General features: G+C 43.9%; 1 protein-coding gene across 1 annotated transcript in view; it reads right to left on the reverse strand.

Annotated features, from left to right (window-relative positions):
* The window catches only part of tecra (trans-2,3-enoyl-CoA reductase a), a 29,610-nt gene that overhangs the window by 1,460 nt on the left and 3,711 nt on the right, over window positions 1-24,439 (reverse strand). Inside the window, exons 5-10 of the mRNA XM_079827296.1 lie at window positions 14,614-14,729; window positions 14,280-14,385; window positions 10,088-10,160; window positions 9,952-9,995; window positions 9,808-9,865; window positions 9,633-9,721 (exon numbers count right to left, since the gene is read on the reverse strand). Of these exons, the coding sequence (XP_079683422.1) occupies window positions 9,633-9,721; window positions 9,808-9,865; window positions 9,952-9,995; window positions 10,088-10,160; window positions 14,280-14,385; window positions 14,614-14,729 (486 nt within the window). The remainder of the gene's footprint in view (window positions 1-9,632; window positions 9,722-9,807; window positions 9,866-9,951; window positions 9,996-10,087; window positions 10,161-14,279; window positions 14,386-14,613; window positions 14,730-24,439) is intronic.

Consider the following 24,439-nt stretch of genomic DNA (forward strand, 5'->3'; position numbering starts at 1 on the left):
GTGTGGTGGTGTGAGTAAGTTTAAGGGTAGAGTTAGGGACAGGTGTGGTGGTGTGGGTAAGTTTAAGGGTAGAGTTAGGGACAGGTGTGGTGGTGTGGGTAAGTTTAAGGGTAGAGTTAGGGACAGGTGTGGTGGTGTGGGTAAGTTTAAGGATAAAGTTAGGGACAGGTGTGGTGGTATGGGTAAGTTTAAGGGTAGGGTTAGGGACAGGTGTGGTGGTATGGGTAAGTTTAAGGGTAAAGTTAGGGACAGGTGTGGTGGTATGGGTAAGTTTAAGGGTAGAGTTAGGGACAGGTGTGGGTAAGTTTAAGGGTAAAGTTAGGGACAGGTGTGGTGGTATGGGTAAGTTTAAGGATAAAGTTAGGGACAGGTGTGGTGGTATGGGTAAGTTTAAGGGTAAAGTTTGGGACAGGTGTGGTGGTGTGAGTAAGTTTAAGGGTAGAGTTAGGGACAGGTGTGGTGGTGTGAGTAAGTTTAAGGGTAGAGTTAGGGACAGGTGTGGTGGTGTGGGTAAGTTTAAGGGTAGAGTTAGGGACAGGTGTGGTGGTGTGAGTAAGTTTAAGGGTAGAGTTAGGGACAGGTGTGGTGGTGTGGGTAAGTTTAAGGGTAGAGTTAGGGACAGGTGTGGTGGTGTGGGTGAGTTTAAGGGTAAAGTTAGGGACAGGTGTGGTGGTGTGAGTAAGTTTAAGGGTAGAGTTAGGGACAGGTGTGGTGGTGTGGGTAAGTTTAAGGGTAGAGTTAGGGACAGGTGTGGTGGTGTGGGTAAGTTTAAGGCTAAAGTTAGGGACAGGTGTGGTGGTATGGGTAAGTTTAAGGGTAGAGTTAGGGACAGGTGTGGTGGTGTGGGTGAGTTTAAGGGTAAAGTTAGGGACAGGTGTGGTGGTGTGAGTAAGTTTAAGGGTAGAGTTAGGGACAGGTGTGGTGGTGTGAGTAAGTTTAAGGGTAGAGTTAGGGACAGGTGTGGGGGTGTGGGTAAGTTTAAGGGTAGAGTTAGGGACAGGTTTGGTGGTGTGGGTAAGTTTAAGGGTAGAGTTAAGGACAGGTGTGGTGGTGTGGGTGAGTTTAAGGGTAGAGTTAGGGACAGGTGTGGTGGTGTGGGTGAGTTTAAGGGTAAAGTTAGGGACAGGTGTGGTGGTGTGGGTGAGTTTAAGGGTAAAGTTAGGGACAGGTGTGGTGGTGTGGGTAAGTTTAAGGGTAAAGTTAGGGACCGGTGTGGTGGTGTGGGCAAGTTTAAGGGAAGAGTTAGGGACAGGTGTGGTGGTATGGGTAAGTTTAAGGGTAGCGTTTGGAACAGGTGTGGTGGTATGGGTAAGTTTAAGGATAAAGTTAGGAACAGGTGTGGTGGTATGAGTAAGTTTAAGGGTAAAGTTAGGGACAGGTGTGGTGGTGTGGGTAAGTTTAAGGGTAAAGTTAGAGACAGGTGTGGTGGTGTGGGTAAGTTTAAGGGTAAAGTTAGGGACAGGTGTGGTGGTGTGGGTAAGTTTAAGGGTAAAGTTAGGGACAGGTGTGGTGGTGTGGGTAAGTTTAAGGGTAAAGTTAGGGACAGGTGTGGTGGTGTGGGTAAGTTTAAGGATAAAGTTTGGAACAGGTGTGGTGGTATGGGTAAGTTTAAGGATAAAGTTAGGGACAGGTGTGGTGGTATGGGTAAGTTTAAGGGAAGAGTTAGGGACAGGTGTGGTGGTGTGGGTAAGTTTAAGGGTAAAGTTTGGAACAGGTGTGGTGGTATGGGTAAGTTTAAGGATAAAGTTAGGGACAGGTGTGGTGGTATGAGTAAGTTTAAGGGTAAAGTTAGGGACAGGTGTGGTGGTGTGGGTAAGTTTAAGGGTAAAGTTAGAGACAGGTGTGGTGGTGTGGGTAAGTTTAAGGGTAAAGTTAGGGACAGGTGTGGTGGTGTGGGTAAGTTTAAGGGTAAAGTTAGGGACAGGTGTGGTGGTGTGGGTAAGTTTAAGGGTAAAGTTAGGGACAGGTGTGGTGGTGTGGGTAAGTTTAAGGGTAAAGTTAGAGACAGGTGTGGTGGTATGGGTAAGTTTAAGGGTAAAGTTAGGGACAGGTGTGGTGGTGTGGGTAAGTTTAAGGATAAAGTTTGGAACAGGTGTGGTGGTATGGGTAAGTTTAAGGATAAAGTTAGGGACAGGTGTGGTGGTATGGGTAAGTTTAAGGGTAAAGTTAGGGACAGGTGTGGTGGTGTTGGTAAGTTTAAGGGTAAAGTTAGGGACAGGTGTGGTGGTGTGAGTAAGTTTAAGGGTAGAGTTAGGGACAGGTGTGGTGGTGTGGGTAAGTTTAAGGGTAGAGTTAGGGACAGGTGTGGTGGTGTGGGTAAGTTTAAGGGTAGAGTTAGGGACAGGTGTGGTGGTATGGGTAAGTTTAAGGATAAAGTTAGGGACAGGTGTGGTGGTATGGGTAAGTTTAAGGGTAGGGTTTGGGACAGGTGTGGTGGTATGGGTAAGTTTAAGGGTAAAGTTAGGGACAGGTGTGGTGGTATGGGTAAGTTTAAGGGTAGAGTTAGGGACAGGTGTGGGTAAGTTTAAGGGTAAAGTTAGGGACAGGTGTGGTGTTATGGGTAAGTTTAAGGATAAAGTTAGGGACAGGTGTGGTGGTATGGGTAAGTTTAAGGGTAAAGTTTGGGACAGGTGTGGTGGTGTGAGTAAGTTTAAGGGTAGAGTTAGGGACAGGTGTGGTGGTGTGAGTAAGTTTAAGGGTAGAGTTAGGGACAGGTGTGGTGGTGTGGGTAAGTTTAAGGGTAGAGTTAGGGACAGGTGTGGTGGTGTGAGTAAGTTTAAGGGTAGAGTTAGGGACAGGTGTGGTGGTGTGGGTAAGTTTAAGGGTAGAGTTAGGGACAGGTGTGGTGGTGTGGGTGAGTTTAAGGGTAAAGTTAGGGACAGGTGTGGTGGTGTGAGTAAGTTTAAGGGTAGAGTTAGGGACAGGTGTGGTGGTGTGGGTAAGTTTAAGGGTAGAGTTAGGGACAGGTGTGGTGGTGTGGGTAAGTTTAAGGCTAAAGTTAGGGACAGGTGTGGTGGTATGGGTAAGTTTAAGGGTAGAGTTAGGGACAGGTGTGGTGGTGTGGGTGAGTTTAAGGGTAAAGTTAGGGACAGGTGTGGTGGTGTGAGTAAGTTTAAGGGTAGAGTTAGGGACAGGTGTGGTGGTGTGAGTAAGTTTAAGGGTAGAGTTAGGGACAGGTGTGGGGGTGTGGGTAAGTTTAAGGGTAGAGTTAGGGACAGGTTTGGTGGTGTGGGTAAGTATAAGGGTAGAGTTAAGGACAGGTGTGGTGGTGTGGGCAAGTTTAAGGGAAGAGTTAGGGACAGGTGTGGTGGTATGGGTAAGTTTAAGGGTAGAGTTAGGGACAGGTGTGGTGGTGTGGGAAAGTTTAAGGGTAAAGTTAGGGACAGGTGTGGTGGTGTGGGTAAGTTTAATGGTAAAGTTAGGGACAGGTGTGGTGGTATGGGTAAGTTTAAGGGTAGAGTTAGGGACAGGTGTGGTGGTGTGGGTAAGTTTAATGGTAAAGTTAGGGACAGGTGTGGTGGTATGGGTGAGTTTAAGGGTAAAGTTAGGGACAGGTGTGGTGGTGTGGGTAAGTTTAAGGCTAAAGTTAGGGACAGGTGTGGTGGTATGGGTAAGTTTAAGGGTAAAGTTAGGGACAGGTGTGGTGGTATGGGTAAGTTTAAGGGTAAAGTTAGGGACAGGTGTGGTGGTATGGGTAAGTTTAAGGGTAGAGTTAGGGACAGGTGTGGTGGTGTGGTTAAGTTTAAGGCTAAAGTTAGGGACAGGTGTGGTGGTATGGGTAAGTTTAAGGGTAGAGTTAGGGACAGGTGTGGTGGTATGGGTAAGTTTAAGGGTAAAGTTTGGGACAGGTGTGGTGGTGTGGGTAAGTTTAAGGGTAAAGTTAGGGACAGGTGTGGTGGTATGGGTAAGTTTAAGGGTAAAGTTTGGGACAGGTGTGGTGTTGTGGGTAAGTTTAAGGGTAAAGTTTGGGACAGGTGTGGTGGTGTGGGTAAGTTTAAGGGTAAAGTTAGGGACAGGTGTGGTGGTGTGGGCAAGTTTAAGGGAAGAGTTAGGGACAGGTGTGCTGGTATGGGTAAGTTTAAGGGTAAAGTTAGGGACAGGTGTGGTGGTATGGGTAAGTTTAAGGGTAAAGTTAGGGACAGGTGTAGTGGTATGGGTAATTTTAAGGGTAAAGTTAGGGACAGGTGTGGGTAAGTTTAAGGGTAAAGTTAGAGACAGGTGTGGTGGTATGGGTAAGTTTAAGGGTAAAGTTAGGGACAGGTGTGGTGGTATGGGTAAGTTTAAGGGTAGAGTTAGGGACAGGTGTGGTGGTGTGGGTAAGTTTAAGGCTAAAGTTAGGGACAGGTGTGGTGGTATGGGTAAGTTTAAGGGTAGAGTTAGGGACAGGTGTGGTGGTATGGGTAAGTTTAAGGGTAAAGTTTGGGACAGGTGTGGTGGTGTGGGTAAGTTTAAGGGTAAAGTTAGGGACAGGTGTGGTGGTGTGGGCAAGTTTAAGGGAAGAGTTAGGGACAGGTGTGCTGGTATGGGTAAGTTTAAGGGTAAAGTTAGGGACAGGTGTGGTGGTATGGGTAAGTTTAAGGGTAAAGTTAGGGACAGGTGTGGTGGTGTGGGTAAGTTTAAGGGTAAAGTTAGGGACAGGTGTGGTGGTATGGGTAAGTTTAAGGGTAAAGTTAGGGACAGGTGTAGTGGTATGGGTAAGTTTAAGGGTAAAGTTAGGGACAGGTGTGGGTAAGTTTAAGGGTAAAGTTAGGGACAGGTGTGGTGGTGTGGGTAAATTTAAGGGTAAAGTTAGGGACAGGTTTGGTGGTGTGGGTAAGTTTAAGGGTAGAGTTAGGGACAGGTGTGGTGGTGGGTAAGTTTAAGGGTAGAGTTAGGGACAGGTGTGGTGGTGGGTAAGTTTAAGGGTAGAGTTAGGGACAGGTGTGGTGGTGTGGGTAAGTTTGAGGGTAGAGTTAGGGACAGGTGTGGTGGTGTGGGTGAGTTTAAGGGTAAAGTTAGGGACAGGTGTGGTGGTGTGAGTAAGTTTAAGGATAGAGTTAGGGACAGGTGTGGTGGTGTGAGTAAGTTTAAGGGTAGAGTTAGGGACAGGTTTGGTGGTGTGAGTAAGTTTAAGGATAGAGTTAGGGACAGGTGTGGTGGTGTGGGTAAGTTTAAGGGTAGAGTTAGGGACAGGTTTGGTGGTGTGGGTAAGTTTAAGGGTAGAGTTAGGGACAGGTGTGGTGGTGTGGGTGAGTTTAAGGGTAAAGTTAGGGACAGGTGTGGTGTGGGTAAGTTTAAGGGTAAAGTTAGGGACAGGTGTGGTGGTATGGGTAAGTTTAAGGATAAAGTTAGGGACAGGTGTGGTGGTATGGGTAAGTTTAAGGGTAGGGTTTGGGACAGGTGTGGTGGTATGGGTAAGTTTAAGGGTAAAGTTAGGGACAGGTGTGGTGGTATGGGTAAGTTTAAGGGTGAAGTTAGGGGCAGTTGTGATGGTGTGGGTGAGTTTAAGGGTAAATTTAGGGAGAGTTGTGGTGGTATGGGTGAGTTTAAGGGTGAAGTTAGGGACAGTTGTGATGGTGTGGGTGAGTTTAAGGGTAAAGTTAGGGACAGGTGTGGTGGTGTGGGTGAGTTTAAGGGTAAAGTTAGGGACAGGTGTGGGTGAGTTTAAGGGTAAAGTTAGGGACAGGTGTGGGTGAGTTTAAGGGTAAAGTTAGGGACAGGTGTGGTGGTATGGGTGAGTTTAAGGGTAAATTAGGGACAGGTGTGGGTGAGTTTAAGGGTAAAGTTAGGGACAGTTGTGATGGTGTGGGTGAGTTTAAGGGTGAATTTAGGGACAGGTGTGGTGGTGTGGGTGAGTTTAAGGGTAAAGTTAGGGACAGTTGTGATGGTGTGGGTGAGTTTAAGGGTAAAGTTAGGGACAGTTGTGATGGTGTGGGTGAGTTTAAGGGTTAATTTAGGGACAGTTGTGATGGTGTGGGTGAGTTTAAGGGTAAAGTTAGGGACAGTTGTAATGGTGTGGGTGAGTTTAAGGGTAAAGTTAGGGACAGGTGTGGTGGTATGGGTAAGTTTAAGGGTAAATTTAGGGACAGGTGTGGTGGTATGGGTGAGTTTAAGGGTAAAGTTAGGGACAGGTGTGGTGGTATGGGTAAGTTTAAGGGTAAAGTTAGGGACAGGTGTGGTGGTATGGGTGAGTTTAAGGGTAAATTTAGGGACAGGTGTGGTGGTATGGGTGAGTTTAAGGGTAAAGTTAGGGACAGGTGTGGTGGTATGGGTGAGTTTAAGGGTAAATTTAGGGACAGGTGTGGTGGTACGGGTGAGTTTAAGGGTAAAGTTAGGGACAGGTGTGGTGGTATGGGTAAGTTTAAGGGTAAATTTAGGGACAGGTGTGGTGGTATGGGTGAGTTTAAGGGTAAAGTTAGGGACAGGTGTGGTGGTATGGGTAAGTTTAAGGGTAAATTTAGGGACAGGTGTGGTGGTATGGGTGAGTTTAAGGGTAAAGTTAGGGGCAGGTGTGGTGGTGTTGGTAAGTTTAAGGGTAAAGTTAGGGACAGGTGTGGTGGTATGGATAAGTTTAAGGGTAAAGTTAGGGACAGGTGTGGTGGTATGAGTAAGTTTAAGGGTAAAGTTAGGGACAGGTGTGGTGGTATGGGTAAGTTTAAGGGTAAAGTTAGGGACAGGTGTGGGTAAGTTTAAGGGTAAAGTTAGAGACAGGTGTGGTGGTATGGGTAAGTTTAAGGGTAAAGTTAGGGACAGGTGTGGTGGTGTGGGTAAGTTTAAGGGTAAAGTTAAGAGACAGGTGTGGTGGTATGGGTAAGTTTAAGGGTAAAGTTAGGGACAGGTGTGGTGGTATGGGTAAGTTTAAGGGTAAAGTTAGGGGCAGGTGTGGTGGTGTGGGTAAGTTTAAGGGTAAAGTTAGAGACAGGTGTGGTGGTATGGGTAAGTTTAAGGGTAAAGTTAGGGGCAGGTGTGGTGGTGTGGGTAAGTTTAAGGGTAAAGTTAAGAGACAGGTGTGGTGGTATGGGTAAGTTTAAGGGTAAAGTTAGGGACAGGTGTGGTGGTATGGGCAAGTTTAAGGGTAGAGTTAGGGACAGGTTTGGTGGTGTGGGTGAGTTTAAGGGTAAAGTTAGGGACAGGTGTGGTGGTATGGGTAAGTTTAAGGGTAGAGTTAGGGACAGGTGTGGTGGTGTGGGTAAGTTTAAGGGTAGAGTTAGGGACAGGTGTGGTGGGATGGGTAAGTTTAAGGGTAAAGATAGGGACAGGTGTGGTGGTATGGGTAAGTTTAAGGGTAAAGTTAGGGACAGGTGTGGTGGTGTGAGTAAGTTTAAGGGTAGAGTCAGGGACAGGTGTGGTGGTGTGGGTAAGTTTAAGGGTAAAGATAGGGACAGGTGTGGTGGTATGGGTAAGTTTAAGGGTAAAGTTAGGGACAGGTGTGGTGGTGTTGGTTAGTTTAAGGGTAAAGTTAGGGACAGGTGTGGTGGTATGGGTAAGTTTAAGGGTAAAGTTAGGGACAGGTGTGGTGGTGTTGGTTAGTTTAAGGGTAAAGTTAGGGACAGGTGTGGTGGTATGGGTAAGTTTAAGGGTAAAGTTAGGGACAGGTGTGGTGGTATGGGTAAGTTTAAGGGTAAAGTTAGGGACAGGTGTGGTGGTATGGGTAAGTTTAAGGGTAAAGTTAGGGACAGGTGTGGTGGTGTTGGTTAGTTTAAGGGTAAAGTTAGGGACAGGTGTGGTGGTATGGGTGAGTTTAAGGGTAAAGTTAGGGACAGGTGTGGTGGTATGGGTAAGTTTAAGGGTAAAGTTAGGGACAGGTGTGGTGGGATGGGTAAGTTTAAGGGTAAAGTTAGGGACAGGTGTGGTGGTATGGGTAAGTTTAAGGGTAAAGTTAGGGACAGGTGTGGTGGTGTGGGTAAGTTTAAGGGTAAAGTTAGAGACAGGTGTGGTGGTATGGGTAAGTTTAAGGGTAAAGTTAGGGGCAGGTGTGGTGGTGTGGGTAAGTTTAAGGGTAAAGTTAAGAGACAGGTGTGGTGGTATGGGTAAGTTTAAGGGTAAAGTTAAGAGACAGGTGTGGTGGTATGGGTAAGTTTAAGGGTAAAGTTAGGGGCAGGTGTGGTGGTGTGGGTAAGTTTAAGGGTAAAGTTAGGGACAGGTGTGGTGGTATGGGTAAGTTTAAGGGTAGAGTTAGGGACAGGTTTGGTGGTGTGGGTGAGTTTAAGGGTAAAGTTAGGGACAGGTGTGGTGGTATGGGTAAGTTTAAGGGTAGAGTTAGGGACAGGTGTGGTGGTGTGGGTAAGTTTAAGGGTAGAGTTAGGGACAGGTGTGGTGGGATGGGTAAGTTTAAGGGTAAAGATAGGGACAGGTGTGGTGGTATGGGTAAGTTTAAGGGTAAAGTTAGGGACAGGTGTGGTGGTGTGAGTAAGTTTAAGGGTAGAGTCAGGGACAGGTGTGGTGGTGTGGGTAAGTTTAAGGGTAAAGATAGGGACAGGTGTGGTGGTATGGGTAAGTTTAAGGGTAAAGTTAGGGACAGGTGTGGTGGTGTTGGTTAGTTTAAGGGTAAAGTTAGGGACAGGTGTGGTGGTATGGGTGAGTTTAAGGGTAAAGTTAGGGACAGGTGTGGTGGGATGGGTAAGTTTAAGGGTAAAGATAGGGACAGGTGTGGTGGTATGGGTAAGTTTAAGGGTAAAGTTAGGGACAGGTGTGGTGGTGTTGGTTAGTTTAAGGGTAAAGTTAGGGACAGGTGTGGTGGTATGGGTAAGTTTAAGGGTAAAGTTAGGGACAGGTGTGGTGGTATGGGTAAGTTTAAGGGTAAAGTTAGGGACAGGTGTGGTGGTGTTGGTTAGTTTAAGGGTAAAGATAGGGACAGGTGTGGTGGTATGGGTAAGTTTAAGGGTAAAGTTAGGGACTGGTACTTTAAAATAAAGAGTTGTCGAAGCTTAAAAATCACGTTTGGTCACTTCAACCCTCAGGCAACAAAAGTAGGCACAGGACACTGCCCTACACTTTCAAAATGCTTAAATATTTGAATATATATGCATATTTTGCTATAAACTTCAAATGTGTTGTTTTTATACATATATAATCAACTTTTGTAAATGAGTAGTTTTATATTTCACCATAATTTTAAATGTAATAATGCTGTTCGCAATGCTTCATGGGATTGTAGTTCTTTCCCTCACTAAATCCGTTAAGTACCTTTTGTATTTTTATCCGATTTTCAAATACTTTTTTGCTTTAAATCAAAGTTTGCAGTGTTGATGATTCACCTTGTAGCTGGTTGGTTGGCTTGGTTCATGGCTTATAACGCTTTAACAAAGACTTTTAAAAGAAAATCTCTATGGGAAAAATGAATACACCACTAATAATGTGGTTAGGCACTAATGCACTCTAGCCTATGTTTCGCATTTTACTTCTGCCGACTCTATTTAGACTTCAAAATTCATAAATGTTGTATTCATTTGTGAAGATGATCATGGCCGAAATGTGTCAAAATCATAAACTTTTGTTGATCACAGAGCTTGTTTTCTGCTATAATTCACAAGCAATTGGAACAATCCTGTTTTTGTTTTGTCGAGGGAACTAGGAAGAAGCTTAATTTATAGGTTGATCTGCAAAAACACTGCCAATACTCTATAATACATGGAATCACTCATGGGTCTCACCTCATATGTGTAGTTTGGGCATGAAACAAGTGCAAATATCCATGTAAAAGGATTCTTGGTTGGATAAGGAATCTTCTTAATCTTAGCGCCTTTATAACAAAAACAACAACAATTGAATGGGTTTACATTAACAAAACGATAGTGGCTGATTTAGGAGTTATTCTGCAGCTCTTACCAGATAGTTTGAGATTGCGCAGAGCCATGTGAATCGAGAAGCTGCCCAGCTGACAGAACTGCAAAAACCACAGATCAGTTACTGAAGACGACAGATACACACGACACATTACAGGAGGAGGCAGTGCTAGTGGAAAGTGCTTACTAGAAAGATTCCCAGCGCTGCCTTCACCTGCTTCTCCCCGTAATCTGCATGCAAACAGACTGCAGTTCAGCGCATTCAAGGTACAATCATAAGGGAAATGATGACAAAGAGCAGAGTTGAGGGATGTATGACATACAGGGCGTTGTGTAGAGAGGGTGGTTGATGTAATAAGCCATCCATGCTGCGGAGCACCAGTAATAGGAGCCGTTCTGTTGGAGAAATAATTGTAATTGGTTCACCTGTTTCAAAAATCGAAGCGTTTTATAATTAAAAAAAAAAAAAAATCGTAGCTTCATCGGAATGGTCCGAAACTTGGTGTCTTTATTGGTACTTGGTATATGAACACCCCGAAAAATTGGGGACAGGATTTGAAAAGTCTAAGTGGTCGTAAAATAAATAGTCACACTCAGGACCTTCGGGTCAAAAATGACCCCCATAGGAAATTAATGGGAAATTGGCGATTTCAAGAGTGCAAAACAGACAAAAAAAACTCACACACAAAAACACAATTAGCTTTTGGAATGGCACACATTCATTTGTGTGTGCGTGTGTTTTTGTGTGTATAAGTGTATGTGTGTGTGAGTTTTTTTGGTCTGTTTTGCACTCTTGATGTTTTAGAGATTCACCCCTTCACTGTTGAGTCCTTTTTTTCTGCATCCTGGCTGATTTGTAGATTGTATGAACAAAAAAAACTCTATTTTTATATTTTTGCTAATTTCCCATTCATTTCCTATGGGCGTCATTTTTGACCCGAAGGTCCTGAGTGTAACAATTTTTTTTTTTTTACGACCACGTAGACTTTTCAAATCCTGTCCCCAATTTTTTGGGGTGTTCATATACCAAGTACCAATAAAGTCACTAAAAGTCATTTTTTTTTTAAAATTATAAAACGCAAGATCCACTATAGTGGTAAAAATGTGCTATTGCGTGATGAAAATTCTCAATGTGTCCAACGGATGACATTTAAAAAATTGCTTTCATGAGGCCTAGGCTTGACTCTAAAATGAAATACAGCTTTAATAAAAAAAATAAAAAATAAAAATATATCTATATATACATTTTTTGTTATATTCAATGGGAAAAAATGGGTCATAATTATTGCATAAATATTAATTATAAATCATAAAATGATCTCAAAACACCAAAAAAGAAAAGAAAAAATATTATTGAACAAAAATATATTTCATTGATTTTACTCAAATCTTTTTCATCTTAATCCCGCCCTCCGGGTCATCTTTGACCCGAAGGTCCTGAGTGTGACCCATAAATGAAGAACCCCAGAGGGTTAAAGTTTTATTGATATTCATTGAAATTCTGATTATAATTGTATTAATATGCATGCTTGTCAACCATATCTTCATAAAGTTAAAAGTCTTACAACAGTGTTCGAACTGAATCGTCTAAACCAGGGGTTTCTGCAGAGTTTAGTTCCAACCCTGCTCCAACACACACACACACACACACACACACACACACACACACACACACACACACACACACACACACACACACACACACACACACACACACACACACACACACACACACACACACCTGCAGTTTTCAAATAAGCCTGAAGGACTTGATTAGCTTGATCAGGTGCATTTAATTATTACACTCTTGTCCAAATGCCCACACTTGCAGTCTTTGCACTTGACCACTTGTCTACTGATGCCGTGTTCCAGGCAACCCGTGTTTTTCCAGCCTTCTACCCGTGAAAGTGGACTGGAACGGCAGCCAAACCCGTGACTTCCCACCCATGAACTCGTACTAGATCGATGTACTCCCAGACGTCACATAGCCCGTGCAACAACAATGGCAGCCCCTATGGATGCTGTGTTTATGAAAGTCGTACACGAATAACATAAAATAAAAGGTATAACAGCTTCTCTTGCCTTATCCTCCGTTTTCCTCAAATAAGCAAGGAGTGAGCAACTTTGGCGACAGAAATGATTGTAAATTAGCATAAGTCCCGTACGGCCCACCATGCTTTGTTTACATCTAGCTACCACAATTCCTTGCGCTCAGGCAGTTTGGCGTGACTTTGCCTGGAACGCTACAAAGTCGTGAGTCGTGGTTTGAAGTCGTAACTTACGGGCTCAAAAACCTGCCTGGAACGCAGCATTACAAGTGTGTATGAAGACCGCAAGTGTTTATATGACTTTTGATTATCCAATAGTCTAAAGCGCATGGTGCAGGTGCACTTAGGGCGTGTCCGAATGCAAAATTTAACGACGGAAAAAATGGTGGGCGCGCCAGGCATATGGTCCAGAAGGGTTGTACCAGGTCTCTTAATGAGTTATGGGTGTTTTTTGGGCGTAACGTGCAATAAACCAATCAGAGTCTCATCTCCCATTCCCTTTAAAAGATTAGTTCACTTCAAAATTTACATTTCCTGATAATTTCCTCACCCCCATCTCATCCAAGATGTTGGTGTCTTTCTTTCTTCTTTTGAAAAGAAAAGTATTTTGAGGAAAACATTCCAGGATTTTTCTCCACATAATGGACTTCAATGGCAACCAACGGGTTGAAGGTCCTAATCAATGCAGTTTCAAAGGAAGGTCTCTGCAGGATCCCAGACGAGGAATAGGGTCTTATCTAGCCAAACCATCGGTCAAAAAAAAATTATAAAAAAGTGTATGTACTTTTTAAACTAAATTGCTCATCTTGCGCTGCGACGTGCCAAGGATTGCGTAATCCAGGGGTCTCAAAACTCAGTCCTGGAGGGCAGCTGTCCTGCAGAGTTTAGCTCCAACCCCAAATTAACCAGCTAATCAGTGTCTTACAAGGCCCTAGTTGGACACTGATTAGCTGGTTCAGGTGTGTTTAATTGGGGTTGGAGCTAAACTCTGCAGGACAGCTGCCCTCCAGGACCGAGTTTGGAGACCCTTGCCGTAATCCATCGGAAAGGTCACGCTAGAAGTAGGCGGAAGTACCACCCTCGTGTTTACAAAGCGCTCGTGCGAAGACTAATACAAACGCCCTTTACCAAAAAAAAGGTAACACAACGATGTCGGACGATCTTGAAGTTGAAGATGGAGTGTTTTTTTGGTAAAGGGCGTCTGTATTAGTCCTCGCATGTTCGCTTGGGGCAGTACTTTAGCCTACGTCTAGAGCAGCGCAAGATGAGCAATTAAAAAGTAGGTTAAAAAGTATATCAATCTTTAGTTGTTGTTTTTTTTAAATGGCCGACGGTTTGGCGAGATAAGACCCCATTCCCTGTCTGGGATCAGAGCCTCTGAAGCCCTTCCTTTGAAACTGCATTGATTTGGACCTTCATTGTGTCCATTGTGTGGAGAAAAATCCTGGAATGTTTTCCTCAAAAAACTTCATTTCTTTTCAAAAGAAGAAAGAAAGACCCCAACATCTTGGATGAGATGGGGGTGAGTAAAATATCACAACATTTTCGTTTTGAAGTGAACTAATCCTTTAAAAGCCAGTGGCGCTCGTGACATGGCGGAAAGACTGAATGCTTCTCCAGGGAGGAATCCTTTTATTTTAATATTTAAAAATGTTTGTGTGCGTCCCTGTGTGTGTAATAATCAGAGTGAATGCGCGTTGTGCACCCGCCTATAGGCTCATATTACTAACACACCCTTTAAATAACACAAAAAATACTGCGCTATTGACTTTAGACCAGGCTTTTGTTGGTCAATGGCGCAGTCGTTTTCAGTTCCTTAAAATAGCAACACACCAACAATGCGCCTGAACACCCCTGGTTTTCAGACCAGCACAGCCATGGGCGAACAGATGGGCGCGAGTGCATTTGCTATTTAAACAACGTGGCGCTGAACGTGAAAATGATAACTGCGTCGGACTGAAACTAGCGGGTGTATGAAAGGGCCCTTTATGTTTTGCTACCAAATTATATGCAACATCTAATGAATTTAACTTATTGTTGAATGTTTTCCTCTACATCTCGCGATTTCACATATCTGCGTTTTTGTAGTTTTCAAAAACCTGCACTCTGAAACCTGCTTTCAAAGGTTTGTGTCCAAAACGCCGTTGTTGTGTAAATGAACAGTCAAAATGCATAAAATGTTTTATGGTTTTCAGTTTAAAATGGTGTCGTGTAAATGGCCCCTAAAACTATATAATTTCACTGTTCATGTAACACCCTGACCAACCAGGGACTGTAACTAACAACATGCATCTGTCTTCTTTAAATTAAATAAGAAAACAGTCTGTAATAATATGTCCAAAATATGTTTTTACTTGAGTCAGAATATATACACTATTCAAAAATATTACTGAGCTCAAACTTCTAAATGATAGTGTATGTAAATATAAATATAAACACACACACACACACTGTGATGCATCCTCACTTTGAAAATGTTGCGCATTGGCATGGTGCCATGGGAGAAGCGATGGACGAACAACGTCTCCAAGATTCGCTTCCCATAGTGGAAAGAGTGACACATACAGGCGATACTGTGGAGAACAGACAGAAGTTCGGTTTAATATCAGATCACCAAATAAAAATGTATTCTTGAGAGACATCCATCAAAGGCTTCACAACATAATTCCCAAAATACACTTGTGGTTCAGTATGGTTGACCAGTAGGTCAGCTGTTAGAAGATACTGTTCCCACTGTCCATGGCCTGAATCCAGTTAAGAGAAACATCACATCTGAGGGCAGTGGGCTTCATGATACTTACTGCACCACCAAATGCTTACTGGCGGTGAAATCATACTTGGGAGCGTAGATTAAAGGGAGTCGAAAATAAAACAGCAGGTATATGACAAGTGGTCCAATGCACTCGATTAGGAACACCTGCAAACACATACACAATGATAAAGTCAACATAAAACAGTGGACACCCATTTTAAAGGCACAATATGTCATTTTTCGCCACTAGAGGCAGTGCCGCAAAAAGTGGGTATGCGCTATATGCGGCGCCTTAGGCGATGTTATGAAGAAAAAAAAAAATGTTGGTATTTTCTATATGTAGCTGCTGTTGTGAATTTCTAAGTAATTTCTGTATTTCCTCATTATTATACAACATTTTAGAGGACTAACAGGCTAGAGTAGGCGCCCTCATAAGATTCCATAATAGAATTTTGGATAATAATGGAATATCGCGAATGGGCGCGCAGGTGGCAAGCCAAAGTGTTCATATACGCTTGGGCGGGCGTCTGATTGCGCATTGACAAAAGCGCAAAAGCGTGCGATTTGACAGCAAAACGCGCGCCCTTGATGCGTGATTTACCACAAAAATGTGCGTTCTTAACGTGCGCTTTGGGGTCAAGGAAAACGCGCTTTAAGAACTTGCGCTTATATGGTAAATCACGCGTCAAGGATGCGCGCTATGAGTCGGACAAAACACACGTTATTAACGTGTAGGCTAAACAGGTAAACCAAACAGGCAGTGCAAACTTGTGTTTGAAGTATCCAAACAGACTACAGAACGTGCTCGTTCCTTGGTGTTCTCAAAATAGCATGCTTACTTTTTAGGGTAAACCTCTTAAATTTCCTCTTTAATTACTTTCAAACGAATGTTTATTTTTATGTTTGTTATTCTATTTCTAATGAAAATACAACAAAACAAATGGGGTTTTGGTTTCCTTGCCACTGTTGCCTCTGGCTTGGCGTGCTCAGTTGGGGACACTACATTTTTCAACTAAATATCCAAATAAATCTAATTATTAAACAAAATTAACCATATCAACTAAATTACTGATCTAAAGCCCACACTGTCACTGTATGATAATTGAAATGAACTGATGACATCACCGTTTTCTCCAGAACGGCTAGACAGCTGAATAAAATTATGCTGCATTATTTTCCTGTTTAACACTGTAAAGCTGCTTTGAAACAATCTGCATTGTTAAAAGCGCTATATAAATAAAGTTGACGTTACTTGCCTTGACAATAAAATAGTACAGTCTCTTATCCAAAACAAAGACGTAGCTTGATGGCGCCTTGATTTCGTGGAATCATGGGAGTTGTTGTCTTCTCCACTACAGTAGGTGGAAAAGAATCCAACGGGACTAAAATCATATTCATGGATGAGCTAATGTATTAAAGATTTATTAAAGTTACTGTAGTATGAAGCAAGGCCGGAACCTTGTCTTGAACATCGGGGGGGTTTACCAATTTATTTTATTTTTATAAAGCATAAAGAAACAGAACAGAGAACGAAATTCTAGGTCTAATTCTAGTTGGGAAATAATAATTTTGGGACTATTTGCAAATAATATTTGCATCAAATATATCGTTAGTCTCGAGATTCTTTCCGTTATATAAATATGTAGATCCGCTGTTAACATTTTAATTTCTTAGTGGTCTGGTGGTTGAATATCCGTGAACCGTGTCGAAAGTTCCAGGCTCTAATCCGCCCTCATAACGTTTTTTTGTCTTCATTAAAATAAAAGATGTTCAATGATTGTATATTAAGAGCATGGACACGTTTGTGTGCGTTCTGCTTTGTGATTTCAGAATGGAGTCCCCGCAATGGCGTTAAGCGATAGATCGTCGCGCTTGTCCCTGTGAAGACTGTGAACGAGCCAAAAGAGAACGTAAACCCGCCTACTTTGATTTGATTGGCCATCTCAATCATTTTGACATCGACGAGAATCATTAGACCTGAGGCAGACCGGACTAAAAATTTTACTTTTAAACCTTTTTGTCATCCTAACATACAGAGCGCCGCGTAATGGAGTGCAGGAGAGCAGTGCAAGAATTTCAAATATTGGGGGGGACTTGTCCCCCTCAATGTCTATGGTGGTCGCGGCCCTGGTATGAAGCAGGGCGGGAGCGGAACGAGGTGGCTGGATCAAGTGCTAATGAGAGACAAGCGTGACACACGGCTCGAGAACAGTGGAGCTTTTATTATGCCGCAGACGACGCTTCTGCTTCTTCCGCTCCTGTGAATGTGAGGTAACGCAGCGCTGTTTTATCACTTTAGATACATTTGAGCAGTGTTGGGGAAAGTTACTTTGAAAAGTAATGCATTACAATATTGCGTTACTCCCTTAAAAAGTAACTAATTGAGTTACTTAGTTACTTTTTAAGAAAAGTAATGCGTTATGTTACTTTTGCGTTACTTTTTCTCACCTGGGATGGGCTTGCTTTTTTTATTTTGTTTTTTAATAGCAAAAAAAGTAATTTTTTGTGCAAATGTAAAGACCTTTTCATACCAAAATTTAAATAATAGGCCTCAGGCTGAGGTAAAAAATGTGCTGCCATTCTGGATAATGGAAGAAAAGGACGCAGGAGAAAAAAGTTTTACCAATAAAAACAAAAATCTAGTAATTTTTGCTCATGGCTAAACTGAATCATCAAAGGTCAGCAGCACGACATTGGTCAATAAAGGTAGATTTAAATGCATAAAAATATTAGTTTTATTTAACATTTATATATTTGTGGTTTGCATAGTACTCTGATTTTGCATTTGACTGATTTTATTAATTTTGAGGAGTACAGAATCTTCATTGTGCAAGTGAGATGAATAAATGCTCACATTTAGTCTAGAACTACAATAACACATTTACACACAACACCTCTGCACTTACTCTCACTTTTCTCAACATGGGGACAGGAGAGCTGTCAGTCAAATAAATGTGAAAAAGTAACTCAGATATTTTGTTGTAAATTTGAAAAGTAATGCATTACTTTACTAGTTACTTGAAAAAGTAATATTATTACGTAGCTCAAGTTACTTGTAATGCATTACCCCCAACACTGCATTTGAGTGTGTTGAAAGTTATGTTATAAAGATACTCTGTGTGTTCACTCGGCGGCTACTATGAGACACTTGTTCACACTAGCTAGATGGATATTAGGCATGGGAAAACATGGCACTCGCGGTAAATCAAGAAAACCAGATTTAAACAAGACTGTTGAGCTATATAACAATTTTCAGTTTTCTGTCAATGAATGTCTCCAAACAGTTGCTCACCTGTCTAATAAAACAGAATATTTTAAAGCGTCTTTGGTGTTTCCATGGTTTCTACGAAATCGAGGGTAATGCGGGTATGATGTCATTGACAGGCGACACACGGACACGGTCCGTGTCCTGCTTAAAATTGCTTGTATCTCTGGATTTGTTAGAAACGTTTGGGATAGTGTAAGTACACAAGTCATCAAAATATATAAGATATTTTAATCCAAAAATCTTACATATTGTCCCTTTAGTTCTGTAAAAGTATGTGAAATGATATTCAGGGTGAAAAATGTAGATCAGGAGGATTTGTTTTTGTCCACTGGCTGGATGGTGAAAAGTAGGTGTTACAAAAACCTTTTGTGCAATGGAAAAGTCCCATGGATGTTATTAAAGGTTCATCACGGGACCACAGATGCCAATAAAGAGCCTTTATTGTTGAGAGTGTATCAGGCACTGAATTATACATACTAAGGCAAGGACATTCAATAAGAAAGTAAACCCTACACTGTAAAAAAAAAAGTCAATGGCGGAAGAGCAAACTATAATTTTACAAATACTACTGTTATTGTGTCACACAAAGAGTGTTTTAGCTGAGAATGTAGTTGTTTAGACCTTAAATATGTGATTTATATATAAACATAACGCCTATTTGAACATTAGTTTTGATGTTTTCGGAGATGTGGTTCATCGGCTCATGTGCCCGCCGAGAACATCTTTATCTCAGCAAGTCCTTCGGGAATTTGCCGCTATCTCTTCTGCACGTCCTGATTTATCAATGCATTCCTGGGTCAGCATATTTTCAACCATATCTCTTGCTCTAAAACTAGCCCTATAAGTTAACCCTAAAAACAGAGGGAAATGATACGTGAATAACACTGATGTAGAAACACCTAACCCGGGTTGTAAGCCTAAACTTGACATGAACTGTTGGCTGATTGGAATGTTGTTTCGGGATCAACAAAGATGTTCCTCCAGGAACATGTTGCACTTGGACAAATCAGGTTCTGCGGCTCTTGTGGAGTGGTAAACATGAGATATAACTCACTTGTGGTATATCAAATGGGCAATCTTTGGTCTAATTAATATGTTGTTTCTTATTTATTTACACACTTGTGCCCGATGCAGTGTTGTATAAACGCAGTATCACACTCGTAGTCGTGTGATATGGCTCTATATCAGCATGGCTGCAATTGCGAGGTTGCGAATCCCAGCCGTGCTGAAATAGAGCCATTTCTCAATACTACTTGTGTGATCATATTCATATATGTACAGTGCCCTCCACTATTATTGGCTCCCTTGGTAAATATGAGCAAAGGCGGCTGTGAAAATAAATCATCCATGTTTATCCTTTTGATCTAATCACAAAATTCTAACATTTCATTGAAGTAAAACAATTGAAAGCGGGGGAAAATCTCATTATGAAAGAAGTGTTTTTCTCTAGTTCATGTTGGCCATAATTATCCCTTTTATTAAGTATTTTTTGCAGCCCCCTTTTGCCAAGATAACAGCTCTGAGTCTTCTTCTATAATGCCTGATGAGTTTGGAGAACACCTGACCAGAGATCAGAGATCATTCCTCTATACAGAATCTCTCCAAATCCTTCAGATTCACAGATCCATGTTGGTGCTCCTTCTCTTCCGTTTAGCCACTCATCTTCTATAGGGTTCAGGTCAGGGGACTGGGATGGCCATGACAGAAGCTTCATTTTTGTTTTTGTTTTGGATCACTGTCCTGATGGAAGATCCAACCACGGCCCATTATAAGATTTCTAGCAGAGGCCGTCAGGTTTTGAGTTTTTATCTGTTGGTATTTGCTAGAATCCATGATATCATGTTTCTGAACAAGATGTCCAGGACCTCCAGCTAAAAAATTGGCTCACAACATTAAAGATCCAGCTGTATATTTAACCGTGGACATGGGGTACTTTTTATCCCTGTGTGCACCTGTTTTCCATCTGGTGGGTTTTCAGCCAAAAAGCTCTTTTTTTTAGTTTCGTCTGACCACAGAAACCAGTCCCTTTTGAAGTCCCAGTTGTGTCTGACATCTGAATATAATGGAGTTTGTTTCTGGATGAGCGAGGAGGATTTTTCTGGAATCCCTCCCAAACAACATGTGGTGATGTTGGGGTTGTTTGAATTTTTCGTCTTTCTGACCCCAAGACTCAACTAATCTCTGCAATTCTCCATCTGTGATCCTCGGAGAGTCTTTGTCCACTCAAACTCTCCTCCTCGCCGTGCATTAGGACGATATCGACACACGTCCTCTTCCCTTTCTAGGGGTGCCAATGATTGTGGCCAACATGCATTGGAGAAAAACTTTTATTTCGTAATGTGAGTTTCCCTCCACTCTCAATTGGCTTTATGCACAGCTGCATTACTTCCTGAACTTCAGCCAGCTCCTTTGTTTCCTGTCTGCCATTATTGGACAAACTGATTAATCCAGGTGTGCCTGACCTCTGTAGTCACCACAACAATAATCAGACACACCTGGATTAATCAGTTTGTCCAATAATGGCAGACAGGAAACAAAGGAGCTGGCTGAAGTTCAGGAAGTAATGCAGCTGTGCATAAAGCCAATTATTTGATTTCAATGAAAGGTTAGATTTTTGTGAATTTTTTGAATGAAAGATCAAAAGGATAAGCAACGCAGATTTATTTTCACAGCCGCCTTTGCTCATATTTACCAAGGGTGCCAATCTTAGTGGAGGGCACTGTATATGATATGATATTATAAGTAAATACTAATAAATACAGAGTGCGCACAGTGTCATGTATACAAATACAAAATACACACAACACTAAAATAATGCAATAAACAACATAACATAAAACGCTAATGTACATTACAATTATATCAATGAAAACCAATGTGAGCTATCAGAGAATTCTGGGAATGTCAATTTATGTGTTTTACTGTAAATTGTTGTTCTTTTTCACTTCCTAAAACGGTACAGTTACAGTAAAATTGCATCTAATGTGAAATGATCTATTACCGTTTTTTTCACTGTATCAAGTAAGGGAACTTACAAGTAACTAATTAACAGGGTTTTACTGTAGAATTTTTACAGTCTCACTGATAAAATTATGATAATTTTTAGAGTGTATGCCTCCCATGTGCTGACATCATCCTGCCCCATATGAGTCGGGCCAAGGGTGGGCCACACGTGCAGAAGGTGAATGGGAGGTGAATGGGATCAACACCTGTGGGTAAACAGTGCCGGAGAGATTACATGTTCTGAGAAACGGGACTGATTACTGAGGAGGTGAGAGAAAACTGATCCAGGGGACTGTACACATACCTTACAACCACTGAGCTGACTTTTACATGAGCTGGACAGATCCAACCAAACCTTTCACCTTCTAACATGCCAGTGAAAGATTAGACAAAGATCATAATACTGAATCTAAATTCTGATTGGATGAGCCACGTTCAAAGTCACAAAAATGCTGATTACGCAGCTGTGAACGCACATTATTCATGCTTCTGTTCTGTTGTCATTTACTCACACTCGAGTGTTTTAAAACCTCTATGACTTTCTGTGGAACACAGAAGTTATTTATTTAAGCACAATGTCTAAGCTGGTTTTCAGTCAACACACTGAACAATCTTGTAGTTTAGAAGACCTTTTGTGTTCAAGACAAAATTCGATTAAAACAATAATTTACATGTGATACTTTTGTGTGTATATATATATATATATGTGTATATATAGCATCTGTCTTTTTTTCCGCTTATTATCTGTAAATCATGTGAACTGACCTGGCACCGTTCCCTGAGGAAGGATTGTGTATACTAGTGTTCACTTGTGCTTGCATTTGGCTTATGTTGTACACCTGTTTCTGGTTGAGTTTGTCATTATCTTGTGTATTTAAGCCCCTGAGTTTAGTTCTGTCTGAGCCAGTCGACTGGTTCCGCCCAGTCTCCTGTCTCCTTTATCGCCACTGGTTCCGCCAGTCTCCTGTCTCCTTCATCGCCACTGGTTCCGCCCAGTCTCCTGTCTCCTTTATCGCCACTGGTTCCGCCCAGTCTCCTGTCTCCTTCATCGCCACTGGTTCCGCGCAGTCTCCTGTCTCCTTTATCGCCACTGGTTCCGCCCAGTCTCCTGTCTCCTTCATCGCCACTGGTTCCGCGCAGTCTCCTGTCTCCTTTATCGCCACTGGTTCCGCCCAGTCTCCTGTCTCCTTCATCGCCCCTGGTTCTGCCCAGTCTCCTGTCTCCTTTATCGCCACTGGTTCCGCCCAGTCTCCTGTCTCCTTTATCGCCACTGGTTCCGCCCAGTCTCCTGTCTCCTTTATCGCCCCTGGTTCCGCCCAGTGTCCTGTCTCCTTCATCGCCACTGGTTCCGCCCAGTCTCCTGTCTCCTTTATCGCCACTGGTTCCGCCCAGTCTCCTGTCTCCTTCATCGCCACTGGTTCCGCCCAGTCTCCTGTCTCCTTTATCGCCACTGGTTCCGTACAGTCTCCTGTCTCCTTCATCGGCACTGGTTCCGCCCAGTCTCCTGTCTCCTTTATCGCCCCTGGTTCCGCCCAGTCTCCTGTCTCCTTCATCGCCACTGGTTCCGCCCAGTCTCCTGTCTTCTTTATCGCCGCTGGTTCCGCCCAGTCTCCTGTCTCCTTCATCGCCACTGGTTCCGCCCAGTCTCCTGTCTTCTTTATCGCCACTGGTTCTGCCCAGTCTCCCGTCTCATTCATCGCCACTGGTTCCGCCCAGTCTCCTGTCTCCTTTATCGCCCCTGGTTCCGCCCAGTGTCCTGTCTCCTTCATCGCCACTGGTTCCGCCCAGTCTCCTGTCTCCTTCATCGCCACTGGTTCCGCCCAGTCTCCTGTCTCCTTCATCGCCACTGGTTCCGCCCAGTCTCCTGTCTCCTTCATTGCCACTGGTTCCGCCCAGTCTCCTGTCTCCTTTATCGCCACTGGTTCCGCCCAGTCTCCTGTCTCCTTTATTGCCACTGGTTCCGCCCAGTCTCCTTTATTGCCACTGGTTCCGCCCAGTCTCCTTTATTGCCACTGGTTCCGCCCAGTCTCCTTTATTGCCACTGGTTCCGCCCAGTCTCCTTTATCGCCCCTGGTTCCGCCCAGTCTCCTGTCTCCTTCATCGCCACTGGTTCCGCCCAGTCTCCTGTCTTCTTTATCGCCGCTGGTTCCGCCCAGTCTCCTGTCTCCTTCATCGCCACTGGTTCCGCCCAGTCTCCTGTCTTCTTTATCGCCACTGGTTCTGCCCAGTCTCCCGTCTCATTCATCGCCACTGGTTCCGCCCAGTCTCCCGTCTCCTTCATCACCACTGGTTCCGCCCAGTCTCCTGTCTCCTTCATCGCCACTGGTTCTGCCCAGTCTCCTGTCTCCTTTATCGCCCCTGGTTCCGCCCAGTCTCCTGTGTCCTTTATCGCCACTGGTTCCGCCCAGTCTCCTGTCTCCTTTATCGCCCCTGGTTCCGCCCAGTGTCCTGTCTCCTTCATCGCCACTGGTTCCGCCCAGTCTCCTGTCTCCTTTATCGCCACTGGTTCCGCCCAGTCTCCTGTCTCCTCCACTGCCACTGGTTCCGCCCAGTCTCCTGTCTCCTTCCTCGCCACTGGTTCTGCCCAGTCTCCTGTCTCCTTCATCGCCACTGGTTTTGCCCAGTCTCCTGTCTCCTTTATCGCCACTGGTTCCGCCCAGTCTCATGTCTCCTTTATCGCCACTGGTTCCGCCCAGTCTCCCGTCTCCTTTATCGCCACTGGTTCCGCCCAGTCTCCCGTCTCCTTCATCACCGCTGGTTCCACCCAGTCTCGGTCTCCTTCATCGCCACTGGTTCCACCCAGTCTCCTGTCTCCTTTATCGCCCCTGGTTCCACCCAGTGTCCTGTCTCCTTCATCGCCACTGGTTCCGCCCAGTTTCCTGTCTCCTTCATCGCCACTGGTTCCGCCAGTCTCCTGTCTCCTTCATCGCCACTGGTTCCGCCCAGTTTCCTGTCTCCTTCATCGCCACTGGTTCCGCCCAGTTTCCTGTCTCCTTCATCGCCACTGGTTCCGCCCAGTCTCCTGTCTCCTTCATCGCCACTGGTTCCGCCCAGTTTCCTGTCTCCTTCATCGCCACTGGTTCCGCCAGTCTCCTGTCTCCTTCATCGCCACTGGTTCCGCCCAGTCTCCTGTCTCCTTCATCGCCACTGGTTCTGCCCAGTCTCCTGTCTCCTTCATCGCCGCTGGTTCCACCAGTCTCCTATCTCTTTCACTGCCACTGGTTCTGCCCAGTCTCCTGTCTCCTTTATCGCCACTGGTTCCGCCCAGTCTCCTGTCTCCTTCATCGCCACTGGTTCCGCCCAGTTTCCTGTCTCCTTCATCGCCACTGGTTCCGCCCTGTCTCCTGTCTCCTTCATCGCTGCTGGTTCCACCAGTCTCCTATCTCTTTCACTGCCACTGGTTCCGCCCAGTCTCCTGTCTCCTTTATCGCCACTGGTTCCGCCCAGTCTCCTGTCTCCTTCATCGCCACTGGTTCCGCCAGTCTCCTGTCTCCTTCATCGCCACTGGTTCCGCCCAGTTTCCTGTCTCCTTCATCGCCACTGGTTTCGCCCTGTCTCCTTTCTCCTTCATCGCCGCTGGTTCCACCAGTCTCCTATCTCTTTC

The sequence above is a fragment of the Gobio gobio genome (assembly GCF_949357685.1).
Source record: "Gobio gobio genome assembly, chromosome: 1".
NCBI lineage: Eukaryota > Metazoa > Chordata > Actinopteri > Cypriniformes > Gobionidae > Gobio > Gobio gobio.